General features: G+C 38.0%; 3 protein-coding genes across 5 annotated transcripts in view; all 3 read left to right on the forward strand.

The window, feature by feature from the left end:
- LOC127623193 (CDC42 small effector protein 2-like) overlaps positions 1-2,396 on the forward strand; it is a 4,385-nt gene extending 1,989 nt beyond the window's left edge. The window contains exons 3-5 of the mRNA XM_052097513.1: positions 1-3; positions 342-420; positions 1,643-2,396. The exon at positions 1-3 is cut by the window's left edge and continues 99 nt beyond it. Coding sequence (XP_051953473.1) covers positions 1-3; positions 342-416 — 78 coding nt within the window. The 3' untranslated portion in view covers positions 417-420; positions 1,643-2,396. The remainder of the gene's footprint in view (positions 4-341; positions 421-1,642) is intronic.
- A 709-nt stretch (positions 2,397-3,105) lies between these two features.
- Positions 3,106-16,185, forward strand: LOC127623158 (signal peptide peptidase-like 2A). 2 transcript variants are annotated; one of them, XM_052097444.1, is made up of 17 exons: positions 3,177-3,533; positions 3,627-3,737; positions 4,301-4,483; positions 4,562-4,651; positions 5,132-5,265; positions 5,494-5,645; positions 5,743-5,839; positions 9,850-9,951; positions 10,363-10,444; positions 10,525-10,599; positions 10,834-10,890; positions 10,978-11,031; positions 11,195-11,294; positions 13,176-13,256; positions 13,365-13,525; positions 13,767-13,800; positions 15,126-16,184. In XM_052097444.1, the coding sequence occupies exons 1-17, from the start codon at positions 3,486-3,488 to the stop codon at positions 15,164-15,166; spliced, it is 1,602 nt and encodes a 533-aa protein (XP_051953404.1). In that variant the 5' UTR covers positions 3,177-3,485; the 3' UTR covers positions 15,167-16,184. The 2 variants fall into 2 exon arrangements, with proteins under 2 accessions (XP_051953405.1, XP_051953404.1); XM_052097445.1 differs by lacking the exon at positions 10,978-11,031 and having other exon boundaries at positions 3,106-3,533; positions 15,126-16,185.
- Positions 16,186-18,007: 1,822 nt separating this feature from the next.
- LOC127622871 (transient receptor potential cation channel subfamily M member 7-like) overlaps positions 18,008-26,674 on the forward strand; it is a 37,910-nt gene continuing 29,243 nt past the window's right edge. For both annotated transcript variants that reach the window (XR_007968019.1, XM_052096989.1), the window contains exon 1: positions 18,008-18,156. Coding sequence is in view for 1 of the 2 variants with exons in the window: in XM_052096989.1 (XP_051952949.1) it covers positions 18,154-18,156 (3 nt within the window). In the remaining variant the exon portion in view is untranslated. The remainder of the gene's footprint in view (positions 18,157-26,674) is intronic.

A 26,674-nucleotide genomic window follows, 5' to 3' on the forward strand; every position in this document is an offset into this window, starting at 1 on the left:
GCTGTGAGTATTATTCTCACACATACTTCATATCAAAACAGCAGATTTTACACATTATGCAAATGACATAGGCATGCATCATTTACATGAGAATTACCTCAGTGTTTGTTTGTAGAATTACCTCACCTTACATTCTATTTGCTTTTTTAAAAAAGGAACCATTTGACTGACAAATACAATAGTTTGTTGAAATGTCACACCAGAATTTTTGTGAAACTGAAGGCTTTTGTCCAGCTGCATTATTCTCATTTTTCTGTTGAAGGAAATGGATGATCTGTTATTTTTACAATTCTGATTAAATTATTTCCTCTTAACTCGGTGTTGATTTTTGTCTCTGGCAGGTGGACTCCGTTCAATCGCAGATGAAATCTAAAGGCGGCTATGGGAACGGCACACCAGAGAGCGTTCAAGGATAGAGAGGTGACACCTTTAGACTGCATGGATCTCAGCATTTCTGTCACTTGCTCTGACACAGTTGAATGTCACACAAACTTGGGAAGGAGTTAAAAAATAAGAAGGACTTGTGATGGCATATGAAATGGAAAGTTGTTTCAGAGGCAGTGCAAGTTATTACATTTTGATGAAAGACTATTATTTTTTTGGATGTATGTTGATGAATCATTCACAGTAAGACTAGGAACATGTATTAAAGTGTAGATAATATCCAAATAGCTGTTTAGGCACTGTTTTAAGCTTCTGTATTCTAAAATCTAGCCAACAGTTAATAGTAATTATTTGCCAGTTAAAACAAATAGTGATAGATTTGAAAAAGTAATGTGGAGATGCTATGGTGGGTGAACTTGAGCTTAAGCCTCCATGTCCGGTCAAAAAGCCTCCTCAAAATGTATCTCTGTGTTTCAAGAGGGGAGTAGTTCTCCACAATATACTGCAAACTCGCATTCAGCTCTGACTGCATTCTTGTATGGAACACCCACTTTTAACTGTCCAATTAAACAAATAGTTCACAAAAAAATGAAAATTCTCTCATCATTTACTGACCCTCATGCCATCCCACATGTGTATGACTTTCTTCGGCAGAATACACATTTTTAGAAGAATATTTCAGCTCTGTAGGTCCATAAAACTTAAATGAATGGGTGCCCAAAAAGGACACAATGGCACAATCCATATCTAAGAGTCCAGTGGTTTAATCTATATCTTCAGAAGCAATATGATAGGTGTGGGTGAGAAACGGATAAATATTTAAGTCCTTTTTTTTTTACTATCAAGCTCTAATTTCACTTTCACATTTTCACTTTTCTTCTTGTATATCACCACCTACTGGGCAGGGAGGAGAATTTATAATAAATAAATAAAAAAATTTCTTTCTCACTTATCATATCACATCTAAAGATATGGATTTAACCACTGGCGACACAAGGACTACATTATACTGCCTTTATGTGCTTTTTGGAGCTTCAAAGTTCTGGCCAACAGAAAAAAAATCAAGTCTCGCCCTGCATTTTTCTAATTACATATATTATTTCACTCAGAAATGCATCACATTACAGAAGTACAATGTGTTGCAAATGTTGTTTCATGTTGACTTTTATCTCAGACTACTGCATTATGGACTGAACCTGCAATAAATGTTTTGTATAACAGTGTCGGTTGATTGACTATGATGTTTTGTGTCTTGCAGCTCGTGTAAACCTGTCTGAACCACAGACAAATGCAGATCACATACACTGGAGCGAAGTGCTCGCAATGCTGTCGTCTGGACTGTTGTAGATATTTTTGTAATGAAATTATTGCTATTCTTTTACTGCTTTGTTAATTGTTCTGTACAAAAAGACCTTTAACAGTGGAGATTTATCCAAATGGCTGTCAATATGTGATTGTTTATGTGAGGGATCAATTCGGATCAGATTTTTCCAATGGATCTGTATTTATTTCATGGTTTAATGGTGGCTGGGCCACATGACACAATTACACAAATTCACACAGACGCCTCATGATTTATTAAATCTGTAATAACTGCTGTTTCTTATGTTTTGTGCCTTTCAAATATTCCCTGGATAATGGAATATTCTTTGTTTTATCTTTTAAATGTGCTATTTTGCAGGAAACTTGAATTGTGCATCTCACTGTAATATTTGTGCAATGCTCGTATGTGATGCATTGTCAGGAAAGTATTTTTGTACAAATTTTGTTTATTCTGATGCCTGAATAAAAGAACAGCCTCGGAAGATTTTGTGCCTGTGTCGTATTGCATGCATCTGTCAGATGAAGATGTTAGATGCGTGTTTCTGATGCTCATTTAGGCGTTCACACTTCATCTAATGAATCACACATGGATTTACCATTACCTAATTATGCTTTCAATATCTTCTGTGACTCAGATGATCTTAAAATAAACTATGTTCTGGTTTTGAAGGTACAGTTCTGGGATAATCAAACATTCATATTGATCTAATGACAATCTTATGTGAGTTCTTTAACATCTGATGCAAAGACATTAAATAACTCAAGAAACTAAATAAATAATAAAACCAATTTGGTTTTGGTCCATTATTATTATTATTGGTGGTAAATAATTGTATTTTATTTAGCTGAAAACAGTTCAGAATACTGCTGAAACAGTTTAAGCATCAGTTCAAACTTGATTTAAAATGTACTTATTGATAACTTATTATGCAATCGTAATATAATAAAAGTATCAGATATACTCAATCAGAGCTAACAACGTTAGTACTCTAGGAGAAATATCAGCATCAAAAAACGTTTCAAATTTGGGCAAATATTTAATCGTCCTTATACATTAGGCATCACAAAATTTTCATTACAAATGTGTTACAAAATACATATTCATGGATTTTGTTCTGAAGTTTTTGTGCAGAGACCTTCTATACCGCTGAATATGTGAATAATCTCCACGTTTTAACAGAGAAGACGGTAACTAGCATGTTACGACAGTAGGTCGCCGTTTGCGGATACCAAACAAATGAATGGTGAAAGACGTAAACGAACACCTCCTTGTCGCAAAATTGTCCGTCTCATCTCTTAGGGAAATAAGAGAAGATACATTTTTGTCGTAGTAAACTGCGCACACAGTTTATTCTAAAATGATTGTTTAGTAGAAAACATGTGGGAGATTAGCGTACAGGCGGTCAATGTATTTATCGATTAGCTGATTCCTCACCAAAAGCAGTGTATTCAGCGTACTGAAGAAACTCCTCCATAGATATCCATTAAAAAAGTGCTCTTATTTCCTCGAAAGAGTACCGCAATATCTGTATGCGATCACCGCGTTATGCTATTTAACACTAAACTTGTTAGAAGGGCTCTGTTTTTGTGGGCAGAAGCGCGTGACGCTTCTTTCTCAGTCATCGTGACTGCGAGGCAAAAGGCGGAAGTGTTTTTTTGTTTGTTAAAATAAACATGACGAAAGAGAATCTCAGACAGTAAAATTACGGTTCTTTAAAAGTAAGACACAAAATATAAAAACTCGTTTTCTGGAGGACATCTGACCAGAAGCGACAGAAATGGCAGTAAATCTGTTGATATACCTCGCGTTGATGTTTTGCTCTCAGGTAAGACATGACACCAAATAAAATCTGAAGTGTCATGAAGTAGTCACTCTTTAATGGCGACTGATTTTTTTTATTTGGTGTGTTCCGCCACAGGTAGATGGTCAGGAGGCGATTCTACACGTGTCTGAAGGATCTACAGTTAGAGAATACTGTCTGGTGTACAACTCCTCCTGGAGCAACATCTCACACTCACTCACTGGAGCTGTGAGAGCATTTATACACATCATCACATTCAACTGAAGACAAGTTCATCAAAATTGACAGTTCACTCAAAGATTACATTTCTCTCAAAATTCTTTCACCCTGATGACATTCTAAATCTCATCAGCCTCTCTTCACAATACCATTCTTTATAAAAGAGAGGGGGACATGTCACCCCCAGTTATAATGGTTGCGACGCCCCTGACTTTCACTCTTTTATGGAACATAAAAGGAGATGTTAGGCAGAAGGACATCCTCAGTCACCATTCTCTTTCATTGTATGGAAAAAAGATGCATTGAATGTGCACCATAACTGAGGGAGGCTGTCAGCTCCTAAATATTCTGCTAAACATCTCTTTTTGTGTTCCACAGAAGAAAGTCAGGGTTTGGAACAACAGGAGAGTTAGAAATTATGACAGAATTTCTTTGTGAACTGTTCCTTTAATAGTTAGGAATGTTCATCCAGAGGTTATTTTGTTAAGATCCAACATTAATAGTGCCAGTGTAAGTTGTACTGAGTGTGTGTGTGTGTGTGTGTGTGTGTGTGTGTGTGTGTGTGTGTGCAGCAATCATACAAGTTAGTGAACCTGACGTCCAGTCCCCTGTGTGAGCGGGGTCAGCTGACCCCAGATTTTCTTCTGGGTCAGGCTGTGGCGGTCATGCCAGGGGAGTGTGATTTCAGTACGAAAGCGCAAGTCGCTCAAGAACTGGGTGCAACTGCACTTCTGGTTACCAGCACTGATAGTATGGTAAGAGTTTGAATTTACCCTCATCCTGTTACTTATACTGTATGTGAGCTCCTCATTAAAAATTCACGTTTACACTAGGTGACTCCATCAGCGAACGACTCCGAGTACAGAAAAGTGAATATTCCTCTGGCCCTCATGAGGCATCGTGACTTTCTGGACATCCTGCAGGTAAAGAACCATGTGACTCTGATCTACTATTTGACTCTTGCTGCATTCAATTAATTCATGTTAGAATGATGGAATTAAAAGTATAGTTCACCCCAAAAAATCTTAAAAAATAAATTATTTACCCACACTCATGCCATCCCAGATGTGTATGACTTTCTTTGTTCTACTGAACACAAATGAAGATTTGCTCTGTAGGTCCATACAACACAAGTGAATGGTGACCAAGGCTTTGAAGCTCCAAAAAGTACATAAAGGCAAAAGTAATCAATATGAGTTACATTTTGATCTGTTCTCATCCAAAATCAATTAGATCACTTCAGAAGACATAGCTTAAACCACTGGAGTCTTATGTATTACTTTTAAGCTGCCTTTATGTGCTTTTTGGAAGTTGTGGTCACCATTCATTTACATTGTGGGGACCTGCAGAGCAAAAAAAGAGCATCTATTCTCTGTTTGTTCTTCATAAATCTCTGCTCTCAGGTGTTTTCTGATGGAAAGGAAGTGAGGTTATACGATCCGCCAGCAGCGCTGTTTGATGCCAGCATCATCGTTATGTTATTACTCGCTGTGTTTACGGTAGCCATGGGAGGGTTCTGGAGCGGAGCAGCAGAAAAGTGAGTGATTCTGTCATAATTAACTCACCTTCATGTTGTTCTGAACCATTAAGGCTTCTGTTGTTCTGATGAACACAAAAGGAGATGTTTTGCAGACATATTCGTTTTGCTCTTTTCCATGTAATAATGATGGATGTGAAAGGGAACGGACACTGTTGAGTTTTAAAAATAACAAAAGTACCAAAGTGCAACATTTTCATGTGCCAATGGGATGGTGTGTGCGTGCAGGGTGAAGCAGACCGCAGACCCTTCAGCAGATGTGAACGACGAGCATTCTGAGAGCAGCGAGTTGTCTCTTTACTCTCCTCTCAAGGTTTTGCTGTTTGTGGGTATGATGTGTGTGATGCTGGTACTCATGTATTACTTCTACCGCTGGCTAGGTGAGTCTTTATAGTGCTAATGTACAGTAAAACTTACAGTAACCGCTTCAGGAAGTGATGTAAGTAATGTGATCTGATTGGTTGTTTTTTCTTGTAGTTTATGTGATTATCGTCATATTCTGTCTGGCATCAGCGACAGCACTCTATAACTGCCTGGATTCACTGATGACAGCTGTGGGCTTTGGAACGCTCAGGTGAACACACACACACACACACACACACACACACTCCAGACAAACTTTACACATATAATTGTGAGGACCTCCCGTAAACTTGTATTGTTCTTGATTTAATCTAATGATTATGGGGTGCGTCTCAATTAGTTTCCTAGTTCAGTAGTCAGGGCACTTCCAGGGAGTCGGTCATTTCTAGGGCTGTCACTATTTCAAAATTGTTCCAGAGCACTGAAACATTTGCTCCATATAAATTCCCAGAATGCACCATCTAAACCAGGGAGCATCATTCCTCATTATGGTCCCTTATCAGAAATGTTGTCATTTCTTCTGAAGTCTCAAGTAATTAAAGGACGAGCACAAGTGTAAAACTATGACGTCCAAGCCTTATTTTCTCTTTAAAAGAGAATTAGCTTTCATCCATAATCAGGGTTCTGCGGGTCTTAAAAAGTCTTAATTCGCCCTTCTGCAAAATAAGGCCATAAAAATGTCTTAAATCGGAGCAACAAGTCTTTAATTCATAAGGTCATGGTATTAAATGTTGTATGAGGGATGTTTTCTCGTTGCGTTTAAGTTGGGTGACCAGATGTCCCATTTTGAAGAGGTGTGTCCCGACAATTTTCTAAACATTGTAATTATGTCCTGGTTTCAGCTGGTAGGCACACTGATTTTTTTTTTCTGACTTTCATTTGATGTACTCATTTTCCTTATCGCTATTGTTTTTGGTATCGTTTGCAGAGAAGAGAAGAAAGTTCGAAGCGTTCCACGTTGATTTGATGATACTTTCATTCTAGTCTTTCCACAAATCTGATGAAATGTATCTGGATACCATGGAAATGACGTCATATGCTTCCTTTGAAGGCTGCAGTATACCGAGCATCCTCCTTTAAACAAGCCTAAACAAGACTGCCTTCGTAGGACAAACGGAAATGTAATGTAATATGGTTGCTATGACAGCACGCCACTCTTTAACAAGCGCTAACGCTTTGAGTGAGAAGGGAACAAAGTCCCTTTAGAAGGGAATGTTTGAGGTACATTTTAGGAGAGATATAATGTAAAGAGAAAAGTAAATAGAATTTACAGGTGTACTTTTAGTCTAATACTTTATTTTAATTATATATTAATATAATTATTAGGGCTGTCAATCGATTAAAAGTTTTAATTTAATTAATTACATGATGTCCCGATTAAATAATCACATATACAAATATTTGTTGAGAAAGCCCCTCATATAACAATAATTCAATATATAAAGATGAAATAATTATACATGGTTATCTTTAAATATTAAAAAAATTATATGTATATAAAAATGTTCAGATAATTAAAATGCTTTACATTCTTGTAGCAGAAGAGTTCATCATTGATAAGACAATACAAAAAGCGGCTTTAGAATACAATGTATTGTTTACTATATTATTGATCATAAGTCAATCATTGACATACAGTTTACAGCAATCGTTGGAGATTTATTATGAGGGCTTGTTTAAGGACACATCAATTTCAACAAGCATCCAGACATGCTTGTGTAGCATCTCGGGTGCATTGCGTCATAAACATAAAATGTTTAGGTCACTGTGTCAAGTTAAATATAGTTTAATACTTAGAACACATCTTGAGATCTCTTAGTTCGAATTTGCGCTCCATCAAGTGTTTTGAATGCAAGAACGTAACGCATGTCTGTGTTGTGTGTTTTCTTCACAGTATAAACTGCGCTTTGCTCATATAGCTGAAATTTCACTTACTGCCCTCTGGAGTAAACAGGTGGCATTACAAGCTTGCATTTCTCAGACCTCTTCCTTATTATGGTCCGGGGGCGGACCTTTTTTTAAAAGGTGTTATTTTTAATAAAATTAATCGCACTGAATTAACGCGTTAAATCGACAGCCCTAATAATTATGCATATTATATACTCTACACCCATCTACTGAGGTACTTCAACTTGGGAATTAACATTTCTTGTGTTTGAAACTTTTTTAGACATTTCTGTTGAAGCAAAGACTTTTGGGTTATGAGTGCCCATGAATGATACACCTCATGCATAATACGAATTCACATGAAAGAAGGTCGCATTCAAAGTGTCCTACTCGCTTTTCTGAAACAAGACAGCCCCGATGACGTATGCTGCCGATAAATGCGATATCCAGAGGACGCAGCCTTCCAAACGAGACACAGCCTTTGTCTTCCTGTCATTGAGCACAAGTTGCACCAATAAAATTTTTTTCAACAACGAGCTGAAAGAAGCTGATCTATTTCTTCGTGCAGCATGTAAATATGTAAGCGAGTATTTTTCTGTAATGTTCATTTCCCCACGAGCACAGAGATAAATCAGACAATGTCACATTTAGTCAGCTACACTGCAATTTTTACGTAGTACAAGCACTTATACGTTCAGATGTGGGGGTTGTGAAGTTGTGAACAATGTTGTGTATTTTTGTGAAGTCATTTCATAATTAAACATGTAATATGACTTCATATGGATAGGATAGGCTACCTGGAATTTGGACAATAAATCTTGAAAAAGCTAAATCTAAAATAAAATATAAATTTTCACAAACTATATATTCTATAGAGTTAAGTGCAGAAGTTTGCATAACCCTTTTGTTTTTCTAAGTTTAAACACCCCTTTCAGAATGTATACAAATAAACTAAAAGAGATTATATTATTTTATGAAAATCTACATAACACAAAATGTACTCTTATTTACACAAATCATCCTGTTCAAAAGTTTGCACCCCTTGGTTCTTATGTTGCCTTCTTGAGCATAAGTAATTGTTTGCACCTTTTGCAATAGTTGTGTTGCAATTAGTCCCTCAGTTGTCAAAATCTGGACCTCATATTCACTGTTGGGAAGAACTTAAATGTGCAGAAGATGCTGAGACCCAAATAATTGTACAGTAGTTTGGGGGGTTTTCTTAAGAAAAGTGGACATCTTCACTGCTCAGGACAAAGCAGGGATTCATGAACAATTATTACACAAACTGTCATTGATCATTGAGAAAGCAACAAACCATATTAGAAACCAAGGGAAGGTAAACTTCTGATCAGGATCATGTGTGTAAATCAGTTACTGGGGCGTGTGTTGAGTTGTGTGTGGATGCCATGGAGAATAGCGTGAAGCCTCCACACTCGCTATGTCTCCGCAGTAACGCACTCAAAAACCACGTGATAAGATGCGCGGATTGACATCTTGGACGTGGAGGCAACTAAGATTCGTTCTCTGCCACCTGGATTGAGGTGAGTCACAATGCCACCACGAGGACTTAGAGCGCGTTGGGAATTGGGCATTCCAAATTGGGGAGAAAAAGTTGATAATTTTTTCTTAATTAATATAATTTATCTTTCATAATAACACTATACATTTGAATATCTACAATGAAAACACACGATAGTGTCATTTAAACAGTGATGTTGTTGATTAATAACAGTTGCATTTAAAAGCGTGACCTTGTAACTGTGTCATAAGTAATTCGGCATTAGTGTCCCAATGCTCAATGGATCAACATCCTTTCCAAAGGCTGAATTGTTGTTCACGATATACTGGTTCATGACATAGGGAGTTAGATGAGACAAAAACCTTTTGGCATTTAACATTTTTTATTAAGCTATTTTTGGCTCATTTGTGAACATTTGTTACACAATCACAAACACGTACTCATTGGCTTTGTTTAAAATGGAATACTAGAATACTTCTTACTGCATACTGCACAGTATGTACTAGAGGTCGACCGATAGTGGATTTTGTTGATGTCAGTAACTAAGGTGGTAGAAAAGACAGATAGCCAATTAATCGGCAGATGTTTTTTTTCAAATCAATTTATAGAATGCTAAATGATTTTCACAGTTTCTTACTGTGATGGCACAGACATATAGAGGCTACTAGAGTCCAAAATGAATAAAGTCCCAGATGCAGGTTGTTGTTCAACCAAAATCCTGATTATAACTGGAAAAAAAAAAATATTTGGTGCATAGAACATTTGATTATCTAATCAAAATAACAAAATATGTTTAATCTGGTGTGTGTTTCCAGTGTCTCCTGCAGGGGAAAAACTCTCTCTGTGCGCTCGCTGCTGCTCGCCGCTGTCTGCATCACACTGGCTGTGATCTGGGGAGTTTACAGGAACGATGACAGGTACACACAAAAGTCTGGTCAAATACTGCATTCAATTAGCGAAAGTTTGTGATCAGAATTTATGTCTGCCAAAAGTAACAAGTAACAACAAAGTGGAATATACAGATCTGCTGTACACATTGATGTCAAGTGCCTCTATGATTCAGTTATTTTAAAATGTTATGCAACTAATGTTGCAAATGCTTTGCCAAATCCAGCAATTTCTTCTTGCAGCCTGGTACCTTAAAAACACATATTTGTTCTCTTGTGGACTGATATACTGTAAACCTGTGTGCGCACTGACTCTGGAAATTGTGTAGCAGTCAGCCAATCAGATTGGAACTGCTGATTTCGGACTGTGGACTAAAACACACACAGCCATGGAACTTGTGTTTTGATAGTGTTCCTCTGGTTCTGTTCGGGTCTGTGCAGGTGGATCTGGATTCTGCAGGATCTGTTGGGTGTGGCGTTCTGTCTGAACTTCCTGAAGACCATCACCCTGTCAAACTTTAAGGTAGCGCATGTTTTCACTCATGGCTGCAGTGACAGCTGCTGTGGCTGCAGGTTTGACGTGTGTTTGCATGTTCCCTGTAGATCTGTGTGATACTGCTGAGTCTGCTGCTGGTCTACGACGTCTTCTTCGTCTTCATCACACCGTTCATGACGTCCGTGAGTGACACCTCATACACACTCACAGTTTGAGAGCCACTCACCCTTCTGTAGATTAGTTTGTGTTTGTATTATTGCTTTATTGTGTTAAAGGGATAGTTCACTCAAATATGTAAATTCTGTCATCATTTACTTTTTGTATTTTAGATGGTTAAAATAGCAACATATCCAGTGAAACAATGAATGTTGGGTGATTGTCTTTACATTATCCCTTAAATGTGTGTGTGATTTCAGAATGGAGTGAGTATCATGGTGCAGGTCGCTCTGGGCCCAGGTGCAGGTGGAGAAAAGGTGAGTGTGACACGTCATGTTAAGTGATATGTGTGTGTGTGTTTGTGTGGTACTAACAGCACTGGCTGGATCTGCTTTTGGTTTTAGACTGATGGTAAGGAGGTAGAGGTTCCAGGAGACTTCTCGCCCTCCTATGAGAAAGTAAGCAGCTTTTTCTGAGTGTGTCCTGCATGTGTGTTTGTTTCGATGAGTGTCTGTTGTTTTGGTTAGCTTTCAGCTCTAGACACTAATTGCCAACACATGCTGTTTGTGAAAGTGTGAGAGTTCTGTGGCATTTAGACAGAAATGTGTGTGTGTTTTCCAGTTGCCTGTAGTGATGCGTATCCCACAGTTCTCGTCATTGGCTCAGAATCTGTGTATGACGCAGTTCTCCATCCTGGGCTATGGTGACATAATTGTACCAGGTGAGAGTTTTCCAAACAATAACAGACATAACACTTAGCCTATGACCCGACGTGATTCTTACTGTCATGACCCAAACCTGTCCAGAACCTGACACTCGGCATATAATAGTTATCATGTTTATATTGTATCTCATGTCATGTTTTTGTTGAGAAAAACAAGCATATCCATGTGCTCCATAAACTATACTCATTTATACACACCAGTTTAAATGATGGAATGTCCCTTACCTCAGCTAGCATAGTCTTTCTTGGATGCAGTGTTTGTTGTTTATAGAAGCGTTGCGGGGATTACGTTGCTATGGGGATGCTGCTTTCTGACGAGCTGCCCATATACGAGAGTAAAGTGAACACTGCTTATCCAGTACATTTAAACAGGAACCAGCTTTCTGACAGTAAGCCACATTCTCGCAATAACCACTTTTTTGGTGGGCATCTGAACATACTGATGGAACCGTTTGCTCAACAAATGTGATCAACTTGTGTCCACACTCAACAGCGCCACCCAGTGCATTCTGTTATAACTGACAGTTATAGTTTGTGTGTTCAGGATTTAACATGCATCTCACTGTATATATGGCCAGCAAAGCACAACTTTGTAGAATAATTTTGCAGAACGAATATTCGACTACTCGTGAACATAACCCAAAAGATATGCGTGTAAACATGATTTTAGGGTCATAAAATCAATTATTATTATAATTTTCTCCCCTTTTCTCCTCAATTTGGAATGCCCAATTCACAATAAGCTCTAAGTGGCATAGTGACTCAATCCGGGTGGCAGAGGACGAATCTCAGTTGCCTTCGCGTCTGAGACAGTCAATCTGCGCATCTTATCACGTGGCTTGTTGAGCGCATTATCACGGAGAGATAGCGCATGTGGAGGCTTCACGAAATACTCACCACGCGCTCCACAGAGAGCAAACCACATTATACTCTAACATAACTCTACCCACCCTAGCAACCGGGGCAATTTGGTTGCTTAGGAGACCTGACTGAAGTCACTCTACACGCCCCTGGATTCGAGCTCCCGAACTCCAAGGGTGGTAGACAGCGTCTTTATGCACTGCGCTACCCAGGCCCCCCTGATAAAACCAAGTATTTACCTTTTCTGTGTAAAGTTAATGCCAATTTTACAACTTCATTACCATGAATATGCATTCTCAACAAACCCTAAAACGTAAGTAAAAATGACAATTTAATCAACTTTACTGCTCAAATCATATGCAAGATTTAACAGAAGAATTAATTTAAGTGCATTTATAAAATTATAAGCTTCACATTTCTGCCTTTTTAAACCTTTCCATTATAAGTGCCTCACTGTGACCTCCGTTGTTCCTTTTTTTTAAGGAAAAGGAGGGATGAGTCGAAATAAATTTTTGTGGTAATCAACATTATGCCACAAATGCGGTCCATTTAACTTGACTTGTATTGAACCCAGAACATTCCTTTAAGCTTAGTATAATGTTGATTACTACTGAAAATATTTTCATTCCTCATTTATTTCAAATAAAATCACATTTAAAGTAAGGCACTCGCAATGGATGTGAATGGGGCCAGTCAATAAAAGCTCAAATAAAATGTAATGCTACAAGATGTAAACATTAAACGTGTTAGCTTGATTTTAGTGTGATGGGTTCATCCATGGTCATGGCAACAAATTTGTAATATTGGATGTAACTATGCAGATACGGTAAGTGATTTTATTACAGTGAAATCATATTAACATGTGTAATGTTTATGTCTTGTGGCTTAACTTGTTGAATCAATTTTCACATAAGCTGTACATGCATGAAAAACAGCCCCAAAATTCTGTTGGTCTCGGGTCAGGTAACGCCTCTATTATGTGTGTGTGTTGAGTTGACTGCTGTTTTCTGCCTGCAGGGCTGCTGGTTGCGTACTGTCACAGGTTTGACGTGTGGATAGGCAATTCTAGAAGAATTTACTTCATCTCTTGTGCTATCGGTACGAGCAGGTCATCTACTGCATTGTTCTTCTTCTGCACATTCAAACAAAACGATTCCAGTCAGAACAAAAACTCTTGTTTAAACTAAGTGTCTTGTGTGTGTGTAGCTTACTGCGTGGGTCTAGTGGTGACATTTGCTGTGTTGTTGGCGACTAAGATGGGTCAGCCCGCTCTGCTGTATCTGGTCCCATTTACTCTCCTCACCAGCTCCATTCTAGCATCTGTCCGGAAGGAGTTCAGACAGTTCTGGTCTGGTACCACTTACCATGTGAGTCATTCTGACAAGATGAAAGATTCTTCTATTTGTGTTAAAGTGCTTTTGATTGGATTGTAAAAGTCCATATGGATGTGATATTACAATGATACCTCATGCGTCTGTGTGTGCGAGAGATGTTTTATGTCTGACATATATACATGTGTTTACAGTGTGTGCAGTAGATGCATGTCCATGTATGATAGATAGATATATGTATGTATAAGACTTGTGATTTAACTTGGTTCTCCATCAGGTACTGGATGATTCCAGGAAGCCATTATTATCAGGTTTGAACTCGTTTTTGTTCCTCATTCTAATAATTACACTTGCTCGTTGCTGCCCCCTGCCGTTTTGTCTCTCTTTTGCACATCTTCCTTTTCTAAAACCTAATATCCTGTAGTACACATGTATACCAAAAGATGGTACTAGAGTACACATATTGTCCTCTGTCTAGTAGATGTGTATGGCAGAGTAGTTGAATGTTTCTTCTGTCTCTCCAGCTGGTGTTTATTAGTTGCATGATATTTTCAGTAACTCCCCTGCTCGTCTCTGCTGCTAATGAACATATGTTTATTAACATCAACAATTAACATGAATCAGTGACAAATAAGGATTTCTTTACAGCTTATTTTTCACTCTGTAGAATTTTTTGTTTCTTTGAATCTCATGCTTTCAAATTATAGTCTAAATGTATAAGGTTTTATGATTTATTGAATTCACTCTGAAAATGCCATACTTCTCAAATCTAAACTATACCAAAGTAAAAAAAAGATATTTGAGATTCTGTATGGACTTATATGTTGAGATATCACTGTTAAGTTCATGCTGAATATTTAGTAAATTAAAAGTTAGAAATTATTTTGTCTTCAAGCTAATTTTAACTTTGTAATTTATTGCTTAAAAACTATTCTATAGTTTTATATTATAAATTTGCTTTGGACACTAAAATTTGCAGAGCACGTCACTGACAGACCCATTAATTAACACGTTAAAGGGGTCACGACATGCATTTTTTTAAAACTATTTTAATCTGTTCCTTGAGTTTCACTTATAATATCAGTAGTTTTGCACAAAAAAAAAAGTAATAGATCTGTAAAACATGATTATTTTCCACCCTCATTCTGAGCCTCTGTCAGAAACGCTCTGTTTTGATGCTGCTTTTCCTTTGAGGCTTGACAGTAAACTCCCACTGTTCTGATTGGCTCTCTGCTCTCTCATTGTTATCTCACTGCTGATGGTAAGGTAAAGTAGGGATTGAAGTGTTGTTGTTGTGGAGACGGTCAGATGTAAATATCTACCACACTGTGACATCACAGTGAGGAAGTAGAGAACGAGTCATTTTGGCAGCTTGATTTCAACAAATGCTCTTTTTGCAGAGAGGAGGAAGTTTTGAGTTCTGAAACTTACAGTATGTTTTTATAGTACAATTAATTCTTGTGAAAAGATCTTGAAAAAAATGATTTCTCATGTCATGACCCATTTATCTCAATGCTTCCTGTGTTTTCAACAGTAACGTCAAATAAACACTTTACTGAATGTGTGTAGATCTTTCTGCTGTAGTAGTGTAAAATCATAAATTAGAGTAATGTCTGTCTCTTGTCTCTCTGCTTAGATGGAAAATCTGGATATGCTGATGGAGTGAGAGAATGCTGACAGATCTCAGATTTATAAATTTCCTCAAACACAAAGCAGAAGGGAAATGCCACCTAATAAGCGTTTCATGTTGATGTGACATGAATGTTTTGAGTGTTTTAGACTGATGAAACACTTTCCACTGAATCTGTTCTTTACATCACTGTAAACTGGCAAACACTGCAACACTTTTCACACATTTGATTTAACTCCTTCTGACAGATGGAAATTAATCTTTAATCAACCTGCTGTTTAATTTTCACTTTTTAAATGATCGTTTTATATCATATTTTTTCACAATATACTAATGAATAGTTAAACTTTCTTCCACTTTGATGAATTAATAATTGAAATTAAAAAAGAAATGACAACAAAATGGGCTTTTTAAATGACTGAAGATCATTTGTAAATTCAGCCAGTGTGGCCTGTTATAGACAATGACTAAGATCTCTATTAGTGTCAGTGTCAGCTTGACGACGCATGTGTTTGTGTCAGTTACTGTGAGTATGTGTATTTGCTGTTCTTGGGTCTGCTAATAAGGTTTTATTCAGCAGGACCTCACCTTATAGGGTTAGTTCACCCAAAAATGATAATTCTCTCATTTACTCATCCTCATGCCATCCCAGATGTGTGTGACTTACTTTCTTCAGCAGAACTCAAATTAAGATTTTTAGAAGAATATTTCAGCTCTGTAGGTCCATGCAATGCAAGTGAATGTGACCAGAACTTTTATGCTCCAATAAGCACATAAAAGCAGCATGAAAGTAATCCATGTGCCACCAGTGGTTTAATCCATGTCTTCAGAAGCGATATGATAGATGTGGGTAAGAAACAGTTCAAAATTTAAGTTCTTTTGAACTTCAAATGTCCACTTTAACTTCCACATTCTCCTTTTATCATCGGGCAGGGAGGATTTACAGTAAAAAAAAAAAAAAAGACTTAAATGGGTTACTTTTATGCTGATTTATGTGATTTTTGGTGCTTCAAAATTTTGGCACCCATTCACTCTGGTCCAATAGAGGTGACATTTTCTTCTAAAGCTCTTCATTTGTGTTCTGCAGAAGAAAGTAAGTCATGCACATCTGGGGTGGCACGAGGAGGAGTAAATGATGAGGGATTGTTCATTTTTGGATGAACTATTCTTTTAAACTCTGCTCTCTTAAACTTTTACCCATTTCCACCAAAACACTATAGCTTCTACAGTTAATATTTCTGCTACAAAACTGTAGTAACATGATAAAAAAAAAAAAAAAAAACTGAAATCTTCCAACACTGAAGGAGATCCCATACTTTATTAATTGACTAAAATTCTATAACATAATCATAACAAATGTTGTAACATTGATCCATCAGCAGAAATTATGGTTACTATGTTACAGTTTTGTTAATGTTGTGTCTCTTGCACTGGAATATTTTTTAATGCATGCTTTTTAATAAATTAGTTCTAAAAATGTTTTATAACTATAAAGCACTTTACATAAGGCATAAATAATATGTTTCAAATTATAAATGTGATACAAGTTTAGGGGAAATTGTCTTAAAAAAACGTATGTGTGTGTGTATATATATATATATATATATATAAAATACGATATGCATCCATAGTTAGTACATTGATTAAATGGCATTACCATGGTACTGAATGATTACCTTATTCGCAGTAGTGTAGGGCATCCGCCATCAGGGTTTTGAGGGTTACTTTTGAAATGTTTCCACTACAGATTACTTGCTGTAAAATGTAATTTGTAACATATTAAATTAGATTACTCAAGGTTAGTAACGCATTCTAAGTACTCTGGATTACTTCTTCAGCACTGGTAGATTGTTTCACTTATTTTGACTATAAAAGCTCTGCCAGTACAGTAAGACAAATTACACATGTTAAAAATACATTCTAACCTCAATATCTTATGCATTGTTGTTTCTAAAACAAGATCAATCTAATTTATTTTTTATTTTTACAGGAAAACAATACAAAAATGATCAAGAATATGACTTTTTTTTCCCCCTAATATCAAAGGTCTTATAAGAAAAAATAAATAAAAAATAAGATAACATGTGCATGTAAAATGGCCTGAAATAGCATTTAGCTTAGCATAAAGCTAACAATTTACACAAGGTTTATTTCTATTTCTTCTGCTCCAAACTTACTTCAGACTTACTTCTCTGTCTGCTCGTATGAATGTAACACATTATAAGAAAGTGTTTCACCGCTGTTCAAATGCACTTTGGATCACATCATTTATATGTATACATGTTTTCCATCTGAAAGGACTAAATATTAAATTAAACAAATGACAATAAAATGCAAAGTAATCTCTTCAGTAATCAAAATACTTTTTGAATGTAACTGTATTGTACCAATTATTTAAATTGTAACTAGTGGAATACAGTTACTTATATTTAGTATTTTAAATACTTAATCCCGTTACATGCATTTCGTTACTTACCAACCCTGAACGAAGCCTATTTACCTCACTGTTAAAAGAAACAAAAGTACCTCGATAAAAACAGTATGCCCACCTCTTCAGTCACTATTAAACCACTGCTTATTCGTGTACTTTGGTATTTACATGAGACTACAAGAATCTTCTATGAATGACATGGCACTATCAGGGCACAAATAACACCATTTCTCATTGTAGAATCTATCCTGCAACTCTTTGGCAATGCAAATATATATATATATTTTTTCATGCCAATATAAAGCACACCCCGTTGAAATAGAACCGTACTCCCCGCGGCCACTGCTGCTGCTCCGCCCCGCTCAAGTGACGCGCTGCGGGCTGACTCAGCGGGTGGGACGGCCTCAAGTCGACTCCGTCACGCCGCGTCAGTCCGGAGTCGCACAATTATGAAAAATCCACCTTCCGCTGGAGCTGCAGCGGACGCACACGATACCTACCGCCGTCACCGGGCTTTCCTTCCGAGGCTTACAGAGCAGCACAGCGCCGATAGATGGCTAGACGCCCTGGATCCGCTCTTCGTGAGTCTGAACCTTGAAGAGAATGGTACGCATCACTCGCGTCCTGTTGTTGTGGTGGTTGTCTTCTTGTGTTTGCCAGAGGCTGCGTGGCAAATTTGGCATAAATTGACAGTGAGTGCGCCTTTCAGTGACAAGTCTCTGCCTGCCGAGTCTGCTTGAGGTGGAATGCGGGTTGCACTGGCGTTGACAGCTGCGCTGAGTTCAGTCACGGAGCTCCACCGACTGTTGTTTGCGCGGCTCGAGCATCTTGTAGAACGCTGCGCGGGGCAGCGCGAGGGGATTTCGGCTCGTGCCTCTATCGCGCTGCTAGCTTTTAGCCCCTATGACGCGCGCGTTCGCCGAGATCGGCACCGGCAAAACAAACAAACAAAAACAGCTGGCATCGCGATCCGACAGATGTTTGAAATGCAGTTTTACATAATCACGATAACATGTGTTCACCGAATTGAAGCCTTCGGCCATAAGAAAACACTTCAATTAGCTTAGTTACTCTGTATTTAAACGCTGCGGTCACGTGATGTTGGTGTAGTTGACATTAAGAATAACAGTAACTAAAAACAACAATGTATATTATTTTAACAGAATGTTCGTAAACTGAAATATTGAGCTCGTGGCGCCTGGAATTGCGCAAGTTCTGAGGAAACACCGAGGCGATCCTTTATAAACGCATTTCTAATATTGGCTGAATATGGTATTAGATGTTGTTTTGTGATGTGTCATTATCAATGAATACATTTTAAAGTGTAACCCGACAATTATCTCCTGTGTGGTCTGTCAGTGAAGCTGTGACGGGAGCGCGCTTGACAGTTTGAAACGTCTCTGTTTCGTCATCGACCGTCAATTTGTGAGTGTTATATTGTCTGACGTGGGGGTCAGGCTTCTGCACTAATATTTTGTTACATTTTACTTAAAATGATAACATGGCAAGTATCTCTAAATGGTTTAATATAGGGTAAGGAGATACTATCCAAACATTTCATTCACGCAGCACTAAGCTATCATTTGCATTATTCGAAAGTGAGACATACATTATAGCCTTGTTAGGCATGGCCGTGTCTAAGAGGAGGGCTAGTGGGTCCATTGCCCCCTAGATATTCCTTCTCTAAAGGTCTTTCTTGAGGGCTAGAACTGGAAATACCTGCATTGTGGGGTCAAGTATCTGTGTCAGGGCCTACAGCTGAATTTTTAGTCTAAACAAGTTTAACTCTTTTGGTGACATCGATGACCCTTTTAAGAGACCATATTTGGTTTTGTCTCAGCCTTATTGCTTCCTTTGCCCTTAAGCATATGCAGATACTTTAAATACTTTTAACATTTTTGGTCAGTCATTTTAATTTAAATCATTTTTTAGAGTAACGTTTCTATGCTTAGAGATATATATATATATATATATATATATATATATATATACACACACACACACACACACACACACACACACACACACACACAAGTATATTTATGTACTTTATATATGTACAGTGTAAGTTAGAAGTTGAACCACCCCACAGATTTCATATTAGCAAACTATAGTTTTGGTAAGTCGTTTAGGACATCTACTTTGCGCATGACACAAGTCATTTTTCCAACAATTGTTTACAGACAGATTGTTTCACTTTTAATTGACTATATCACAATTCCAGTGGGTCAGAAGTTTACATACACGAAGTTAACTGTGCCTTTAAGCAGCTTTAAGCCTTTAGCCAATTAGCTTCTGATAGGAAGTGTACTGAATTAAAGGTGTACCTGTGGATGTATTTTAAGGTTTACCTCCAAACTCAGTGCCTCTTTACTAGACATCATGGGGAAATCAAAAGAAATCAGTCAAGACCTCTGAAAAAAAATTGTGGACCTCCACAAGTCTGATTCATCATTGGGAGCAATTTCCAAATGCCTGAAGGCACCACGTTCATCAGTACAAACAATAGTTTGCAAGTATAAACACCATGGGACCACGCAACCATCATACTGATCAGGAAAGAGACACATTCTGTCTCCTAGAAATTAATGTAGTTTGATGTAAAAAGTGTGAATCAATCCCAGAACAACAGCAAAGTACCTTGTGAAGATCCTGGAGGAAACAGGTAGATAAGTATCTATATCCACAGTAAAACGAGTCCTATATCAACATAACCTGAAAGGCTGCTCGGCAAGGAAGAAGCCACAATTCTCCAAAACCCCATCACAAAGCCAGACTACAGTTTTCAAGTCCACATGAGGATAAAGATCTTACTATTTGGAGAAATGTCCTCTGGTCTAATGAAACAAAAATTTAACTGTTTGGCCATAATGACCATCATTATGTTTGGAGGAAAAAGGGTGAGGCTTTCAAGCCGAAGAACACCATCCCAACCATGAAGAATGGAGGTGGCAGCATCATGTTGTGGGGGTGCTTTGCTAAAGGAGGGACTGGTGCACTTCACAAAATAGATGACATCACTAGGAAGGATAAATATGTGGATATATTGAAGCAACATCTAAAGACATCAGCCAGGAAGTTAAAGCTTGGTCGCAAATGGGTCTTCCAAACAGGACAATGACCTCAAGCATACCTCCAAAGTTGTGGCAAAATGGCTTAAGCACAACAATGTCAAGGTATTGGAGTGGCCATCACAAAGCCCTAAACTCAATCCGATAGAAAATTTGTGGGCAGAACTGAAAAAGCGTGTGTGAGCAAGGGGGCCTACAAACCTGACTCAGTTACACCAGTTCTGTCTGGAGGAATGAGCCAAAATTCCTGCAAATTATTGTGAGAAGCTTGTGGAAGGCTACTCAAAAGGTTTGACCCAATTTAAACAATTTTAAGGCAATTCTACCAAATACTAACACAGTGTATATAAACTTCTGACCCACTGAGATCCAATGTGATGAAAGAAATAAAAGCTAAAATAAATAATACTCTGAACTATTATTCTGACATTTCACATTCTTAAAATAAAGAAGTGATCCTAACAGACAGGGAATGTTTACTACTATTAAATGTCAGGAATTGTGAAAAACTGAGTTTAAATGTATTTTGCTAAGGTGTATGTAAACTTCTGACTTCAACTGTATATATTTATGTATATACTACCTACAGAGTTCTTTGCAAAATTCTTTGAAACATGTTGCATAGTGAGGATGCCTTCAAAAATCATGTACACTTGGACACAGTCTTTATTGTTTGTTGGCTTCCAAAAATCGAAATAACTTTACAGATCTTTATTGTAAAGGGTTAAACAATGTTTTCTATGCTTGTTCAATGAACCATAAACAATTAATGATCATGCACCTGTGGAACGGTCATTAAGACACTAACAGCTCATAGACGGTAGGCAATTAAGGTCACAGTTATAATAACTTAGGACACTAAAGAGTCTGAAAAACACCATAAGAAAGATGCCCAGGGTCCATGTTCATCTGCGTGAACTTGCCTTAGGCATGCTACATGGAGGCATGAGGACTGCAGATGTGGCCAGGGCAATAAATTGCAATTGATAATGTGAGATGCCTAAGACAGCGCTACAGGGAGACAGGAAGGACAGCTGATCGTCCTTGCAGTGGCAGGCCACATGTAACTACACCTGCACAGGATCGGTACAACCCAATATCACACCTGCGGGACAGGTACAGTTAAACCAGGAATGCACAATCCCTCCATCAGTGCTCCGACTGTCCGCAATAGTCTGAGAGAGGCTGGATTGAGGGCTTGTAGGCCTGTTGTAAAGCAGGTCCTTACCAGACATCACCGCAACAGTGTCACCTATGGGCACAAACCCACCTTCGCTGGACCAGACAGGACTGGCAAAAAGTGCTCTTCACTGACGAGTCTCACCAGGGTTGATGGTCCGACTCGCGTTTATCGTCGAAGGAATGAGCGTTACACAGAGACCTGTACCCTGGAGCGGGATCGATTTGGAGGTGCAGGGTCCGTCATGGTCTGGGGCGGTGTCAGAATCATTGGACTGAGCTTGTTGTCATTGTAGGCAATCGCAACGCTGTGCGCTACAGAGAAGACATCCTCCTCCCTCATGCGGTACCCTTCCTGCAGACTCATCCTGGTGGCTGCACCAGATACTGACTGTTACTTTTGATTTTGCCCCCCCTTTTTTTCAGGGACACATTATACTATTTCTGTTCATCACATGTCTGTGAAACCTGTTCAGTTTATGTCTTAGTTGTTGAATCTTTTTATGTTCATACAAATATTTACACAAGTTAAGTTTGCTGAAAATAAAAGCAGTTGAAAGCGAGAGGATGTTAATTACATTTTTTTGCTGAGTTTATATGTATAATTTGACATTAAAGGTGCACTCAGTATTTTTATCCTCATTTAAAAAGTTTTACCTCTAAAGAAATTAATCATCATTTTGAAACATATGTATAAAATAATGGCAACTCAAGTGAGATGAAGAGTTCAGTTATATTAGTAACTTTATAAAAGCTCTTATATTATGCATGGGGCAGGGGTGCCTTCATGGGGGCAGTCATGCTAGCATCACATGACCAGCTGAATAGTACTTGCTTAATTGCAGAAACTGCCCTGTTATTGTACACTTTCATTCATGGATTAAATTAATCCTGGTTTTCTGTGCATAGTGAATTCCTACAATGGCACTGTCAGGACTCAACGCTAAGGATTTTTTCTACTGGCCCGTTTGGGCCAGTGCTTCAGATTTTTACTTGCCCTGCCAAAATGTTAACTGGCCCCAACACAAAAATGCAAAATAGCTGTTTTTACCATCATGGCTTAAAAAGCTGAAGTTAAATATATTTTATATATTTATATATACGTTTTTTTTAACACAATTTCCCCTAAAATTGTATCACATTTATAATTTGAAACATATTATTTATGCCTTATGTAAAGTGCTTTATAGATATAAATTCATAAATGCATCATATTGACCTCAGCTGTCCTGCCATTTACATGTGTTTTTAAGCAAAGAGTTCTGTGGAGTAAATTATGGGTTTTCAGATTTAATCACAGAGTTAAAGATTTGATTTTGGCTGAATGTAATGAACATATGAATCCCTGAGAGATGACACCTTGCGACTAAATCGGTTGTGTCATGTAATATACATTAGGTAGATATTAGGCCTAATCTGTGAATTAAGAATGTGGATATAAACATAACATTAGACAACCCAAACAAGGCCAAAACTGACTGATACCCGAAACACAAAAACAAAAATACCTGTACAGTCCAGAAATGAGGAAACGTAACAATGTACGTTGCGCAATACATGCTATCCCGCTATGAAATTCTAGCCATTTTCTAAACTTTGGGAATTGCTGCTGCTAAGACACTTTGAAACGAGTGAGCATAGGGCCTGTGCTTTGGCGCGCCCAATGGAAGTGGAGCGTAGTTCTAGCGGGAAGACCAGCAGGTGTACATCATCACATCATTAGCCAATCGCACGTAAGCCATTGCTTTATAAGTCCGCTCACAATCTATCACATTGCTGCTTCGGTGTGCTAACACTGCAACCTCCACCTCTCCACCACCACCAGTTGAGCCCTGTCCCGCAGGGGGGTAGGCTCCTCGCCCCTGCCTCCTATCTCCGGCTGGACATGACGGTTCCGGGTACAACTCCCTCGGACTGCCGGACGGGGCCTACACCATAGAGAGAGACATTACCTCCCGTTTTACATCAATAAACGGGAGGTAATGGCATTTCAAACTTCACTCAAGCCTGCGTGTCTTCCCGATAGAAGTATATTTATGCGTTTGCGTGTCTTTTAGCACTTTTCCACTAACGTGGTGCCTGTTCCTAGGCCGGTGTGAATTCTCGAACTGTTCCACTGCAGAAAAGGCCATTGCAGGGCAGAAAACCTGGTTCCGCACTGGCCCTAAAAGCTTGCAGGTCTCTTCTCAGGAACCGTTTATGCCGAGGAATGAAGGGCGGGATAATGTTTCGTCACCATGTTCAACTTTTCCCAAACAACAAAGGTAGCTGCCATCTGAAGCAAGGCGTACTTCTTCCCTCTATAACAACAATAAAAAATCAACAAAATTATCAGACATTAAAAGCATTGAGGTAACATTGCAAAACGAGTGCTCTACTTTTTACGAAGATCCAAGATAAACTAGAGAGTTTGAAAGGAAAAATACTCTACGAGAATGAAGATACAGCACGAAATGATGCAGGCCTTCAATCGGACAATTTACCAAATAATAAACAAATTGAAAAATGCTTAAGGAATTACAGGGACCATCAGAAGGACATAAGCAAAAGCAACAGTGGACAGAGCAACAATGTTTTGGTCTCGGACACCAACCAGCCTGATAACTAACCGGGGCATTGAATTCAGTCAGTCACGCTCGTGATAAACAGTGAATCGGTGGTGTCCTCTGCAGCTGACCTCAGTCAGTTGTTATATTTGCCAACTTTGTTAGCTTTTCTTACACTGTTGTCATCTTATTTTGTGCAATGTTTTGTTCTGTAAGGGGATTTTTGACCAGCAACTCTGGCAATCAAAAAAAAGATTGCTGCTATCTGTTAAGTAAAACGGTGGGATTCTCAATCAATACTATTATATGCTATGGCAAAAATACAAATACAAAATACAATCTGCTACACTAATGTTAATAACGATTCCACTGTAACCGTTTACAGAACTTGGCAAGTTAAGCCATAGTTCATACAATACGTAATTACAATGTAATAAGGATGAATTCCATTAACCGTCTGTTTAAATATGTCCTCATAGACAAGAGTAAAAGCTGTATACAAACACAATGTGACGTGGCACGTTTGTTTATGTTTGAGGTAGTCACATGAAACTAGCACGTAGAGAGTAACCCGTTATGTCACCGTTTGAATCTCAGGTCAGTGGAAAAGCATGGCTGGTTTACAATATTGAGATACAATATTGAGTCCTGTTCATTTTTGTTTTCTCTCGCTTGTCGTCTGCTCTCACTATTGTTATAAATGGATCAAGTGACAGTACTAGCACCTGGCCCGAATCTCTCTCACACTGGCCCCGGGCCATCGGGCAGTCATTATTGTCAAGCCCCTGCATTGGAAACTGAAAAATACTGTGTTTTAATGATACAGCATCCAGGACATTATGTGTCAGTGTAAGCCAATGTAAGTCACTTTGACAAACTTAAAAAATTACTGAGTATACCTTTTAATATAAAACTTAACTTTGTTTGCTTAGATTTAACATTTCTGGTCCAGCAGCTTGTGAAAATGTCATTTTCTAGATTCTTTGCAACACCTGACAGCAAACACCTGTAGGTCAAATGAATCATATACTGGGTGGCGAAACTGGTTTGAGGTGAATTACCTCTGTTATGTTGCAAATATGGTGACTGTGGTGTTGAAACCTGTGGAAGATTCATTGTTTCTGAGCACTTTCATGTTTCACATCAGTGACTGCTTTTCTACACTAGTTTGGTGTTGGACTGCATGTTCTGCTTCTCATTATTATTTAGATGCTATTCAGTTGTTTGTTCAATGAGTTGTCCAGCCTTAAGGTCATACTAATTTAGTATGTTTTATATTGTTATATGTTGTCTGGAAATTTTGGGGGCACACAATTTATTTGTGAGCGACTATCATGTTTAAAAAGTCTAGTACTCACTTGACTTTGAGTATCGAACTCTTTAATGTAATATTTCATTCTTCATTGGCCGAGACCCAGAGAAGCTTTAAGCTGATACACACACAAACAAACATAGGACAGCTAGAATCTTTACCCAATCTAAACACACAAGAGCTCCTGTTGAGTTTAGACTGATTGACTTTAGATTTGAAGGTGAGGATCAGGACCATCCACATATTTGCCTGTTGGATCCACTTATTTGAAAAATGTTGTATTCATTAAATTACATTTCCTGCATATGAGTGTCCAGTTTAGGGAATTTCCTTTTTTTTTTTTTTTTTTTTTTTACTTCAGAAATACCAGCATTATTAAAGAAATCTTAATATCCTTTTAGATTCTGGTTCAGAACAAATTGTCCTTTTTGAATCTGCATTTTTAATGCCCTATATGGTTAAATCCCAGAGATTTGGGACTCTAAATGTGGCTAAATTGTACCCATTTTGCATTTTCGAAAACCAAATGTGCGTCACACTATAAAGCTAGTTTTTCTTGTCCAACAAACAAAGGTCTGAAGTACAAAGAATGCTGAAACTGGAAGTTTACCTTTATTTATTCACATAAAAACAATGATGTAAAAAAATCTCAATATTCAAGACTCCAAAAATACACTTATTAAGAATAAGTGACACATGTGGCTCCTCTTCAGTGTGTACAGTACCTACGTCTAGTTATTGGATTTCAGAAATGTACATCTACAAAGTTCTGTAATGCATCGTCATATAGGCACTATATGTGTGTGTTTGTGTGTGTGTGTGTGTGTGTGTGTGTGTGTGTGTGTGTGTAAAGTGTGTGCATTGTGAAGTCAGGCACTATGACTTTACTGGCAAAGGACATTTGCTTAGTTAAAGATGAGGAAAATTGAAATGAAGGATCTTGAATGAAAAATGTGGTTTTATGGTCAGGAGGCAATATATTGCAAAATTGTCAACATACTCCACAACAGTTATCA

Source organism: Xyrauchen texanus, chromosome 29 (genome assembly GCF_025860055.1).
Source record: "Xyrauchen texanus isolate HMW12.3.18 chromosome 29, RBS_HiC_50CHRs, whole genome shotgun sequence".
In the NCBI taxonomy this organism is placed as follows: domain Eukaryota; kingdom Metazoa; phylum Chordata; class Actinopteri; order Cypriniformes; family Catostomidae; genus Xyrauchen; species Xyrauchen texanus.

What these genes read in the sequence shown, in the direction of transcription:
- LOC127623158 (XM_052097444.1), top strand. Translation starts at nt 3,486, where the DNA reads ATGGCAGTAAATCTGTTGATATACCTCGCGTTGATGTTTTGCTCTCAG. An exon ending in CACACTCACTCACTGGAGCT is followed by an intron (nt 3,738 to 4,300) that starts GTGAGAGCATTT and finishes GTGTGTGTGCAG; the next exon opens with CAATCATACAAGTTAGTGAA. An exon ending in CTTCATCTCTTGTGCTATCG is followed by an intron (nt 13,257 to 13,364) that starts GTACGAGCAGGT and finishes GTGTGTGTGTAG; the next exon opens with CTTACTGCGTGGGTCTAGTG.